Genomic DNA, 9,884 nt, shown 5'->3' on the forward strand with positions numbered 1-9,884 from the left:
TAACTGGAAGAGTAATTGTTCTGGCTGAACAAACATTTTCAAATGTATCGTTTTCAAAAAAGTTTTATATGGATTTTCATTTCTCAGAAAGTACTGTGGTCAAATTGAAAAGATCTCATAAGATACACCAAGTTAGTCCATGCACCACCCACACTTGGATTCCTAGTCTCATTTAGACTCCCATCCTGCAAGTACTTATACACATGCTCAACTTTATGACCATGATTACACTCACTGATTTCAATAGGACTACCCGTAGGAGTAAAGTCAGGCCTTAAGCCTCCAGATGGATCCATTAAAATATCCCACAAAAGCCCACAGCACTTTGCCCAGACTCAGAGATCCACCTGAAGAAGTTAATTTGCAGGACTGGAGAGTAATAGAACAAAACTTAAAGATTTAGGTCCACATTCAAATGGCTTTATATTCTTCATATTATCATATCTAAATTAATGATACGCCAATGATCAGACAATTTATCTCAACACTTTTCAGAATACCCTACTGTAAAGCATACACACACTTTAATCAACATGCATTATAATTAAAATATGCTAGTTACCTAGTGGAGTACTACAATACTACACATAGTTGTCATGGTCATGTCACCCACAGGCTCAATGGCCCAAAAGCTTGGTCCAAATTATAAAAGAAAAGCTTAGCACTTATAAGGCATTTTTTTTTGTTCAAAGCACTGTACAAACTAATTGAATACATTTTTAGTCTCCTTTGTCAAACAACTCAAAACACCAGAAGTCTTCAAGCAACAGTCTGCTCACGAAAATGTCTCTCAGCATGCAAAGAGCTTTACTTAAAACATTGTCTTAAACTTTGAAAAAAATAAGAATATAATATTTCCTTAATAGAAAGAGACAAAAATATGAACTCCTCAAATTTAGGAATGTACTTGTACAAAATATAAAAACATTAAAATGAGTCAAAGGCATTTGAAAGATCTGCAAACAAAAAAGCAGTTCCATGTTCATAGCCTAGCCCAGGGGTTGGCAACCTTTCAGAAGTGTTTCCTCTTGTTTTTTTCCTACCCCCCCCCCCCCCAGATGTTCTGGTTTAACTTGGATTTAAACTTGGAGAGTGGTCAGTTTAGATGAGCTATTACCAGCAGGAGAGTGAGTTTGTGTGTGTATGGGGGTGGGGGGGATGTGAGAAAACCTGGATCTATGCAGGAAATAGCCCGACTTGATTATGTAAAGAGTTGTCACTTTGGATGGGCTAGCACCAGCAGGAGAGTGAATTTGTGTGGGGGGGTGGAGGGTGAGAAAACCTGGCTTTGTGCTGGAAATGGCCCACCTGTTGATCACTTTAGATAAGCTATTACCAGCAGGACAGTGGGGTGGGAGGAGGTATTGTTTCATATTCTCTGTGTGTATATAAAGTCTGCTGCAGTTTCCACGGTATACATCTGATGAAGTGAGCTGTAGCTCACGAAAGCTCATGCTCAAATAAATTGGTTAGTCTCTAAGGTGCCACAAGTACTCCTTTTCTTTTTGCGAATACAGACTAACACGGCTGTTCCTCTGAAACCTTTCAGAAGTGGTGCGCCGAGTCTTCATTTATTCACTCTAATTTAAGGTTTCATGTGCCAGTAATACATTTTAAAGTTTTTAGGAGGTCTCTTTCTATAAGACTATAATATATAACTAAACTATTGTTATATGTAAAGTAAATAAGGTTTTTAAAATGTTTAAGAAGCTTCATTTAAAATTAAATTATAAAGCAGAGCCCCCTGGACCAGTGACCAGGACCCAGGCAGTGTGAGTGCCACTGAAAATCAGCATGCGTGCCGCCTTTGGCACGCGTGTCATAGGTTGCCTACCCCTGGCCTAGTCCTAACTCTCACTGTCAAGAGTAACTTTCTAAACCCAAGGGGGTGGGGGGGGGAGGAGAATCATGTGTATTCATTTAACTAGAGTATGACAGTCTCACTGTCTTGCAAAAACTTCCATCATGCAGAAAGAACCAACAGTTAAAGATTTCAGAAAGCCACATGACTTCCACATTAAATTTCTGTGGAAAACCAACTAATTTCAAATGACAATAGAATTCAAAGATCAACAAGACGAGAGGAATAAAAAAAAGTTGTTTCTGTGGCATCTTTAGTTTCAGCTATTTCTCTTCACTTCCCTTATCCCCCAAAAGGCATAACAAATATTTCCAACAGAACAAAAATTGTTTCCCCAAATGACAGAGAGAAATGTCCACCCAAATCAGAATTGAAAGGGTTTTAAAAAAAAATGAGTCTTTTTATCATCATCAAATGGAACATACAGAAAAAAACATCAGGTCACTACCAAGCCTATAAAACAGTTGTGTCCAAGGTATACTTAAGCGTTGAAACAGAATTTAAAACAACATACAGTATTAAGAGGAGAACAGGGGAGATTATTTCCTCTAAAGGAAATAAAATACTGAACCCACTTCAAGGTAGCAGGTAAAATCAACAAGACAGAATAATTATGGATTAAAGAAATATTTTAACGTATATGTATACCTTGTGGAGGTGCCTTTCCTGACATCACAGATGCTGCATTTGAAGGCTTCAGCACTGTTCCTAAAGGTGCAGACACTACAATCCCAAAAGCCTTCGTCTGCTGCAGGTTTTGCTTGCCTTTTTGGCCTTGAGGAGAGAGTGTGCGTGTGCGTATGTGTGTATGGGGAGGAGGAAAAAAGGAGGAGGAGGAAGAGAGGAGGAGAAAAAGAAAAACACACACATTAGAAACCATATTATCAAGCAGTGAAATCCAGTGCATTCTGTAATTCTCAACTTGCATCGCCAGACTCCGTTTCTCTTCCTTGCCTACAGAGTCATCAAATATCTGCTATTGGGGGCGAGGGGGTAATCCCACACCCCACACTTTGCTTTATCCTAGCCTTCGCCCCCCCACCCCCCCCCACACACACACTACACACCCTGCATTTGCTAACCACAACCCCACACACACCCTGGAAGGAAAGAAACTGGGGGGTGGGGGGCGTTTCCCCTCAATCTTTAAACCCAGACAATCGATTTTCACACAAACAACAACGGTTACCCAGTGAACCTGGGAGGGCGAGACTTGGGCAGGGAGGGGAGAGACAAGAGGAGCCCGTCTCCCCCCTCACCCTCCTTTTTTGGAGACGGGTGGGTGGTGAAGACTTGAAAAGCTGGGAGGCGTGTTCCCCCCCACCCCCATGTCTGTCTGTCTCCTCCACCTTGTTAAATCTCCCTTTGTCTGGGAGAAGTGAGGAGCGGAGGAGAGTGTGTTTGTGTGAGGGAGAGGAGCCGCCATAGCTGCTCTCACACCAGCTTAGCCCTGGCACCAGCAGCAAGGAGACACAAGCCCGTCTCCCTCCTCCTCTTGCCCTCACACGCTCCCTCCATCTTAGGAGCCTCGCGGCTGGCGAGCAGCCCCCTCGCGCACCGCGGAGAAGCTGGAGTTGCTGTACCTGGCTGGAGGGACGCAAACAGCCCCCCCCCCCCGCCCCGCTGCCTCCATCTTAGGGCCCCCCCCCACTCTTCCCCCCTCCGCCCCAGCCACACAAGGGCCTAGGCGCCCCCAACACCCAGACAAGAGGGGAGCTGCCCGCTGAGGGAGGCCCCACAGTCCTCCCCTACCCCGGCCGGCCGGCCACCCTCCCTCCATCTTAGGAGCCTCTTCTCCGCCCCCTGGGCTTCCCCTGCTGGACCCCCCGGGAGCCCGCTCGTTCCGTACCTGGTCGGGCTCTTCTTGTCGCCCATGGTCATGGATCGGGGCCCCCCTGCCCTGCGCGCGAAGGGAGAGGAGACGGGTCGGGGCGGACTCGGTCCAGCGGGCTCCGGCTGCTCCTCAGCCGCCGCCGACGCTCCAGCCGCTGCCAGGCTCCGCTCCAGACTAGCAGCGCAGCCCGGCTCCCTCCCACCGACCGCACGGCGACAGCGGGCGGAGCTCGCCGCCCGGCCCGGCCAATCCGGGCCGCCCGGCCTTGGGCTCCGCCGGGGAGGGGAGAAGGGACGGGAATGCGCCCCCCCCCCCCACCCGCAGGGCGGCGGGCCCCCAGCCGGCAGCCCGCGGGGGGGGGATGTGCCACCCCCCCCCCCGAACCACCCCCCGGCGGGGGAGAGAGGAACGTGCTCCCCAGCCACAGGGCAACGTGCCCCCGGAGAGGAATGTAGCCCCCCCGAGGAACGTGTCCCCCCCCCAACCAGCCACCCACTGGGGAGAGAGGAACCTGCTTCCCCCCCACCCCCCACAACCAGCCACCCACTGGGGAGAGAGGAACCTGCCTCCCCTCCCGGGGAACGTGTCGTCCCCCCACAACCAGCCACCCCTGGGAGAGAGGAACCTGCCCCCCCCGAGGAACGTGTCCCCCCCCCCAACCAGCCACCCACTGGGGAGAGAGGAACCTGCCTCCGCTCCCCCCGGGGAACGTGTTCCCCCCCCCCCCCACCAGCCACCCACTGGGGAGAGAGGAACCTGCTTCTCCCCCACCCCCTACAACCAGCCACCCACTGGGGAGAGAGGAACCTGCCTCCCCTCCTGGGGAACGTGTCGTCCCCCCCCAACCAGCCACCCACTGGGGAGAGAGGAACCTGCTTCCCCCCCACCCCCTACAACCAGCCACCCACTGGGGAGAGAGGAACCTGCCTCCCCTCCTGGGGAACGTCTCGTCCCCCCACAACCAGCCACCCACTGGGGAGAGAGGAACCTGCCTCCCCCCCCCCCCCACAACCAGCCACCCACTGGGGAGAGAGGAACCTGCCTCCCCCCCCCCCCCCCACAACCAGCCACCCACTGGGGAGAGAGGAACCTGCCTCCCCCTGCACAGCCAGCCACCCACTGGGGAGAGAGGAACCTACCTCCACCCCCCGGAAACGTGCCCCCCCCCACAACCAGCCAGCCGCAGAGGAGAGAGGAACCTGCCTCCCCCCACAACCAGCCACCCGCAGGGGAGAAGGGAACCTGCCTCCCCTCAGCCACCCGCAGGGGATAGGGGAACCTGCCCCCAAGGGAACATGCCCCCAAAACCAGCCACCCACTGGGAAGAGAGAAACCTGCCCCCCAGCAACCCTGCAAGGGAATGTGCCCCCCCCCAGCCACCCACCCACAGGGGATGGAGGAATGTCCCTCCCCACCCACAGGGGAGAGAGGAACATGTCCCCCCAGCCACAACCAGCCAGTCACCCACAGGGGAGAGGGGAATGTGCCCCCCACAACCAGCCACCCACCCAAAGGGGAAAGGGGAATGTAGGCAGCCAACAACCCACCCACCCGCTCCAATGAGGGGAGAGGGGAATGTGCCCTCCCCCCCGACCCAGCCAGCTGCCCACGCATAGGAGAGAGGGGAATGTTCCCCACAGCCAGCCCTGACCTCCCCAAAGGTGGGCCCAGGTAACCCAGGAGAGAGAAAGGGAGCTCCTGAGACCAGGTACAGAACAATAAGCTAAACTAACCAACGAGGAAGGCACAGCCTGAGCCCGGGGAAGAGGGTGCTCTTGAAAGACAGCACAGTGGGGTCTGTACCCACCCAAAGCAGGGTAGAGCCACCTCATGGGAATGGTGGGGTGGGGGACAGCAAGGCGGCTTGTTTCTAGCTGTAACACAGTGGCCTGCCCCTTTAAGGAGCCAGGATGCCTGGGACCAGCCAGGCCTGTTCTCTATAAAGGACAGAGAGGTTAGTTGGCAGCCGCTCCAGAAGGTGAGGGGCTCTGCAGTAGGCCCTGAAGTAAGGGGGTTGACAGGAAGGGTGTGTTTTCGTTTTTGCAACTGCTGTGTTGTAATGGTTTTGCCTAAGTTTTATGTTGAAAACTAAGCCCTGGGGCAGGGCCCTGAAAGTCTCAGGTGCTGCTGTGAGTCCTTCCTAGGCTGGGAGATGGGCCAGCAGCCTATGCCATCCAACAGCCCTAGGAGAAGAGACCTGTGAATGTGCCCCATCCAGTTCTGCTATCAGGGGCACAAAACAGCCCGGGGGATGGCCTCCCCCACTGAACCCGAAGAGATTTTAGCGCCCAGGGCCGGGAGGATAGAGGCTTCCTGAGAGAGAGTAAGGTCACAAACCCCTCTCCATCCAATGCAACCAGAAGGGACCCCAGTGAGCCCAGGGGAGAGTGAAGCACTGTTTCCCCTAACAGCGCTCCTCCCCACCCAACTAGGAGTCCAGCCAAGTGGAGAGAGAGTATGGGGAGAAGGCAAGGGGCACTGTGTCCATATCCAGCCCATGCAGAAAACCAAGAGCTAGCCCTGGGAAAAGGCAAATGGGAGTCCTGATCAAGGAACAGAGGAGATCTACTCCCATTCCTTTCCTATAGGGACCAGTGATGGGAGATCTTGGGAGAGGGCATTGAGAAAAGACCAGCATCACCCCCAGTCAGCCCAGTGAAAAGGGGACTTGTGCACCACGGCAGTGGGAGATGTGCTCACCCTCCCATCCACCAAAAGGAGGGCTCAGTGAGACCGGGGGAGAGAGGGGAGGTACCCACCCAAAGGACGATGCAATAAGCCCCAGGGCAAGAGAAGGAGAGTCTACTCCCATGGGAGCAAAGTTGAGTATCTCAGAGTCAAGGGACATTAAGAGGAAAGCCAAGCAGGTATATCCCCATTCCCCTGCCACACATTCGCTTAGACCCTGCAAAGGGCAGCATAACCAGCTCGGGGGAAAGACGGAGCCATTCTCTGTCCTCACACACGTATGCAACCTCATAGACTTCAATGGAATTTGCTCTGATGTAATGGAGTGTAGAATTTAGCCTGGAAAGAGAAGCAAAGAGTGTAGGGAGTGCCTTTGGAGAGACATCCATACTTGAGCCCCAAATCTCCACTTCCTCCTCTTCCTTCTCTCTATTGCTCTTTGTGGTGAATCATAGACCCACACAGATACTTGACTATTGCCTTTATGGCATATTTGTAATTTCTTAGCTTTTCAAAAGTGACATTCACATTTGTTCATGATTGACTCATGAACCATTTGACATTCTTTAAAAACAAAAAGGGAATAGGGAGTAGCATATTCAGCACAAGCTGTGCATCCTCTCCCCTTCCCCTAATGCACAAGCAAAGGGCAGTGCAAAGGGGTGCATCTATAGTGGTATTAGCCACAACCATATTTCTGCACCAATGTAGCTACATAGTGGAAGCTGTGTAGTGTACACAGGCATTTTTATCACATTACCAGGGTTAGATGATGCACTGGCAAAAATGTGTGTCTACATTAACAGCCTCCACTGCTGGAAGATTACAGCTGCCAAATTTGCTAGTGCAGACAAGACCGCAGGATGCAACATAATCTAGAGGGCCAGGTCTACTCTTAAAATTTAGAATGACCTAGCCACATCATTCAGGGGTGTGAAAAATTCACATCCCTGAGCAACTTAGTTAAGCTGACCTAACCAGGTAGATTGACAGAAGAATTATTCCATCACCCTAGCTATCGCCGCTCAGAGAAGTAGATTATAGCAATGGAAAATCCCCTTCTGTTGATGTAGGACACAGCTACACTATAACGCTACAGCGACACAATGGCAGTGCCATGCCTGTGCCACTATACGGCCTGTAGTATTAGCCTAGGAGAGTTTAAGTGGCACGCACTTAGCCATACCCAGCAATCCAAAGGGAAAAAGATCAGTCAGCAAGAAGGCAGGGCTTGGGGGTGGCAAAGGAAGGCAGGGCTGGAGAAGTTAGCTGGTGACAGTGCACCCCAAAAAAGGGAGTTGTTTCATGATTTAGAAAACAAACCCTTGTAAATAATGACTTAAGGTAGCATATGCTTGTATCGGGAAAAGGCGAGAGTGTGGCTGTGCTTTGTACTTTAAAGCCTCAGTGACATAGGCTTATCCATAGGTGGTGAAAGTCCTGCCCACGTGCCCATTCAAAGTCAAGCCCTGGGTATAATTTAACAGATTCAGATTGTATTTTTATGGAGCAGCAGGCCTCTCAGTAGTCAAAGGTTGCAGCCCGGTTCCACGCCTAGACCTTCCCATACATGAAAACTTCACAACCTAAACCCTTTGCCCACAGAGATGGCAAGAGAAGCTCAGAACACCACAATATCCTACCTACCTTTAACACAAAGCAGAATTACCAATCCAAGGGATTCAAAAACCATGAGTCAGGCGCCTAAAAATCATGATAATTTTAAAAAATAATAAATGTTGGGTTCTTTTTATTTGGCTTTTGAGACTTTAGGCATTATGTTTTCAAGTTTTTTCCACAACCCTTAGGGATAGAAAATTACTTTATAAAAAGAATGAAAGGTAGGATTCTCAGGTAACCACATGACTCCAGGAGCTGTGGCTTTAAAGAAAAACACCAGATATGAGATTTGTGATAAAATCAGTGGAGTTAGCAACTCTGAAAAGTTCCATGTTATCTGGACCCACCATAACTTCAAATTAAGATTCCTGTTCGTCCAGCCTGTGTAGTAGCAGTGATCTGCACAGTAATTGCAACTGATTGACAGACTGCTACCACTCCTCCTTGTTTCCAGCTGCACAATTACAGTTAAAGAGGCTAACAATACACTAGGGAATTTCCAAAAATTGCTTTCTTGTACTTTATACAGATCACCAATTCCCTCTTCATCCAGCCCCAAGGACTGAGACAACAGGATGCTCACATCCCCACCAGAACAAAGTTAAGGTTATGTGGATATATGTGAGAAATGTCACCTTATTTCCTGTTTTCCTAATATTTGCTGTTTGCTCTCTATCATAGCTGTAATGTTCTTGTGAGGGATTTATGTTAGAACAGTAACTGTAACATTCAGTAAGGACATGATGAGGTTGTCTTTACATACAGTACTACAGCAGTGCAATTGCACCAGTGCAACTGTGCCACTGTAGCACCTTAGTGAAGACACTACTATTCCAACAGGAGAGCTTCTCCCATTGGCATAGTTAATCCACCTCCCCCAGAGGCGGTAGCTATGTTGGTAGGAGAAGCTCTCCTGTCAACATAGCGCTCTCTACATGGCGGGGTTAGACCAATAGAACTATGTCGCTCAGGGGTGTGGATTTTTCACACCCTTGAGCACCAGAGTTATACCGGTATAGGTCTGTAGTGTAGACCTGGCCAGTAACCGCAATGGCCCAGATCCTCAAAGATATAGAGGCCTGATCTACACTAAAAAGTTAGGTCGACCCAGCTACGTCATTCAGAGCTCTGCAAAATCCACACTGAATGACGTAGTAAGGCAACCTAACCCTCAGTGTGGTCAGCACTAGGTCGATGGAAGAATTCTGTCAACCTAGCTACCACCTTTCAGGGAGGTGGATTACCAACACTGATGGGAAGGGTTCTGTACTGTCTACACTAAAGTACTATGCAGCACAGCTGAGGCTCTGCCTCTGTGCTGCTGTAGCATCTCAAGTGTAGACAAACCCTTAGACACCTAACTTCCATTGATTTCAGTGGATCTGGGCCAAGGGTGACTGCAACGAGAACACTATCATACCAAAGATTTTGTGTGTGTGATTGAGTACTTTGAGGAACATCAATGGATAATCAGAAAGGAATACACGGAATTGAAAAGCTTCAGAACTTTGATTTAATAGTTGATCGGAGCAGAATTTGACTCTCACATTCTGAAATACCAGAAAAATCTCATGTTTGCTTGAGGTTTTTGCTAAAGATTTAACTCAGAGTGCCTGTACTGTACTAAAGGACAGTCTCTATAAACAAAGAATAAGTTATTGTTGAGAGGTACTAAGGAGCCATGACACATCATAGGAAGCAATTTATCTTCTCTAAAAGTTAATTTTTTTCTTAGCGAAAATTGTTTTCTTTCTAAAACCTACAACATCCGTTATGTAAATTGCCCTGGAAACCTTCCTTCTTAGCAAATAATGTTTTCATAGTCACATGTTGAAAGCTTGGCAACCTAACCATAGTGTGACTTCATTTAATCATGTATAT

At 49.5% G+C, this 9,884-nt stretch overlaps 1 protein-coding gene across 1 annotated transcript in view; it reads right to left on the reverse strand.

Moving 5' to 3' along the window:
* RYBP (RING1 and YY1 binding protein) overlaps positions 1–3,895 on the reverse strand; it is a 72,157-nt gene extending 68,262 nt beyond the window's left edge. The window contains exons 1-2 of the mRNA XM_048857984.2: positions 3,711–3,895; positions 2,510–2,635 (exon numbers count right to left, since the gene is read on the reverse strand). Coding sequence (XP_048713941.1) covers positions 2,510–2,635; positions 3,711–3,742 — 158 coding nt within the window. The 5' untranslated portion in view covers positions 3,743–3,895. The remainder of the gene's footprint in view (positions 1–2,509; positions 2,636–3,710) is intronic.
* Between the last annotated feature and the right edge of the window lie 5,989 nt (positions 3,896–9,884).

Source organism: Caretta caretta, chromosome 7 (assembly GCF_965140235.1).
Source record: "Caretta caretta isolate rCarCar2 chromosome 7, rCarCar1.hap1, whole genome shotgun sequence".
NCBI lineage: Eukaryota > Metazoa > Chordata > Testudines > Cheloniidae > Caretta > Caretta caretta.